Source organism: Athene cunicularia (genome assembly GCF_003259725.1).
Source record: "Athene cunicularia isolate RWA chromosome 20 unlocalized genomic scaffold, athCun1 chr20_part1, whole genome shotgun sequence".
NCBI lineage: Eukaryota > Metazoa > Chordata > Aves > Strigiformes > Strigidae > Athene > Athene cunicularia.
Window position 1 is genome coordinate 11477788 of NW_020799125.1, and position 3098 is coordinate 11480885.

General features: G+C 50.4%; 1 protein-coding gene across 1 annotated transcript; it reads left to right on the forward strand.

Annotated features, from left to right (window-relative positions):
- Positions 1-249: 249 nt before the first annotated feature.
- On the forward strand, positions 250-2655 carry SLC32A1 (solute carrier family 32 member 1). Its single transcript, XM_026862249.1, has one exon. The coding sequence runs from the start codon at positions 488-490 to the stop codon at positions 1670-1672; it is 1185 nt and encodes a 394-aa protein (XP_026718050.1). The 5' UTR covers positions 250-487; the 3' UTR covers positions 1673-2655.
- Positions 2656-3098: the final 443 nt, after the last annotated feature.

Genomic DNA, 3098 nt, shown 5'->3' on the forward strand with positions numbered 1-3098 from the left:
CCCTGTCCCCTGCACCTCCCTCAGGGCCCCAGCGCATGGGCCGGGGGCAAGGGGCGACCCCGGGGGGGCCCGCGCCGGTGGTGGGACTGCGTGTGACCCCCCCTCCGGGGGGTCTCCGGCTCTGAGGGGTCTTGGTGCGCAGGGAGGGGCTGGGGACAGAGAGGGTAGAGTTTGGGGCAAAACCCGGGTGCTGAAACCGTGCTGGCTTGTTGTGGGTGCTCCGGGGTGAGGCTGTGCGGGAGCGTGCAGGTGTGATTGCACGGGTGTGACCGGGGGGTGGTACGTCAGAGAGAAAAGGGGGGTGTAAGCGTGTGTGGCCGTGACTGTGTGGCGTGACTGTGTGACGGATTGCGCGGGTGTGATGGTGTGCGAGCGAGACGGTGAGTGTGTGTGTGACTGCGACTGTGCGGCTGCGTGTGCCCGGGCGCGTGCCCGGTCTCCTCTGTGAGACCAGCAACACGGTTTCCATTTTGTCTCTTTCTAGGGGATGTTTGTTCTGGGCCTGCCCTATGCCATCCTTCATGGTGGATACCTAGGACTCTTTTTAATAATTTTTGCTGCAGTGGTTTGCTGCTACACTGGGAAAATCCTTATTGCCTGTCTTTATGAAGAGAATGAGGATGGGGAGATAGTCAGGGTGAGAGACTCCTATGTGGACATAGCAAACGCGTGCTGCGCACCCCGCTTCCCCACTCTCGGAGGCAGAATTGTGAATGTGGCCCAGATCATTGAACTGGTCATGACCTGCATCCTCTATGTGGTGGTCAGTGGGAACCTGATGTACAACAGCTTCCCCAACCTGCCCGTCTCCCAGAAGTCATGGTCCATCATTGCCACGGCAGTGCTCCTGCCTTGTGCGTTCTTGAAGAACCTCAAGGCAGTCTCCAAGTTCAGCTTGCTGTGCACATTAGCCCACTTTGTGATCAACATCTTGGTGATCGCCTACTGCCTCTCCAGGGCACGCGACTGGGCCTGGGACAAAGTCAAGTTTTACATTGATGTAAAGAAGTTTCCCATCTCCATTGGCATCATTGTCTTCAGCTACACCTCTCAGATCTTTCTGCCTTCCTTGGAGGGGAACATGCAGAACCCCAAGGAGTTTCATTGCATGATGAACTGGACTCACATAGCAGCTTGCATCCTTAAGGGACTCTTTGCCTTGGTCGCCTACCTGACCTGGGCTGATGAGACCAAGGAAGTCATTACAGACAACTTGCCATCCACCATTAGGGCAGTAGTTAACATTTTCTTGGTGGCCAAAGCCTTGCTCTCGTACCCCTTGCCATTCTTTGCAGCTGTGGAAGTCCTGGAGCGGTCCCTTTTCCAAGATGGAAACAGGGCATTTTTCCCCAACTGCTACGGGGGTGACGGGCGGCTCAAATCCTGGGGACTCACCCTCAGATGTGCTCTGGTAGTCTTCACCCTGCTCATGGCTATCTATGTCCCACATTTTGCCCTCTTGATGGGTCTTACTGGGAGCCTCACAGGTGCAGGGCTCTGTTTCCTGCTCCCCAGTCTTTTCCACCTCAAACTCTTGTGGAGGAAGCTCTTGTGGCACCACGTCTTCTTTGATGTTGCCATTTTCGTTATAGGTGGTATCTGCAGTGTCTCGGGGTTCATCCACTCTTTAGAAGGCCTTATAGAGGCCTTCAGAACCAACGCTGAAGACTAAGGAGGAGCCAGAGCTGGTTGCAGTAAGAGAATCACATTGAACATCCACATAGCCAAATAAATCTACATCCCTTTAATGGAAAGAGTCATTATTTTCATTATGTGCATCCAACGAATTCTATGTCATAGAATCTGCAAATTAAAGGAAATGAGAAGAGATGAAAGTGTTTGCCCTGCTGTCTTTTTAAATAAGATAAGATTTAAATATATTTTTTGTTATTTAGAATTTTTGGAAGGAAATTTTCCAGTGCCCCACCCTAATCTCCTCACTCGTTGCCTGAAGCTTGACCCCCCGCGAGTGACCTGTTGGGAAACAGTCGCAGTTTTCAATACTCTTTACAGATATGCAATTCAGTGTTTCAGGAGCTGAAACACAGGTGCCAATTCAATGGGATTGGGTTACTGCGCTCACAGACAGAAGCAAACCAGCCGTGGGTGCTGGGAGCAGGGACTTTCATTTTACACTGTGTGAGGTGGATGTAGACGAGACCTAGATTGTACAACCAGCCCAAAAAGTCCAAGCAGCGGCTGATGACCAGCGATGCCAGTTACCTGCAATGTTTACACCGTAGTCACATAGATGTCAGGGCTGCTTATTTCTTCCATCCAAATTCACACCAAGGAACGGCGCTTCCCATCGACTACAATGTTTTGCCTCTGGTTGAAATTGCAGACCTGGAGTCCACTTCTCAGTGACTTCTGTTTTGTTTTAACAATTGTTATTTCTAAATTATGAAAAGTTAAAAAAAAAAAATTAATATATATATATTGTTGGATTTGACATCGTTCAGGATACAGGAACAAAAACTACGACACAACTCATTCTGTGCAATCTACCAGATCCGTGGAGCTGTTTCCAATGTACGTGTGGTGTCATTGTGGTAAATAAGACGAAAAATGTATATCAGAAAAAAAGAAATTCTATCTTTAACATATAATGTGGTACATAAATATATCGAACAATAAAGAGAAAACATAGTCGATGAGGCTGGCTTGGTTCGTGGGGGGCTCAGAGGAGCTGGGCAGGGGCAGTGGGAGGTTCATCCCTCCCATGCCTGCTTGTTTTGGGGGGTCCTACACATCACTGTCACCGACGGTGGGATTAAGTTTATATTTCGGGAACAGGTCGTCCCACAGTTGGGCATGGGGGTGGTGTTTTTTCACCCTGCCTCCCAGCTTCGTGTTACCCTGTAGTGCTCATACTCCAGGGATGGAGAGAGTTTGCAGATGTATGCCGAGATTTTTGTTCTTGTGAAGGAGGGGAAAATAACACCCGTGCAAACAAATGGGGGGGGACGGGGGACGGGACAAAAATAAATTAAATAAGGGGCTGGGGGTACTCCCTGGATTGAAGCAATCTCATTCTGCCCTGCCCACAGGTGTGGAGTGTGGGGCTGATCCCCGCCGCAGGGGCGGTTGCCCCTGCG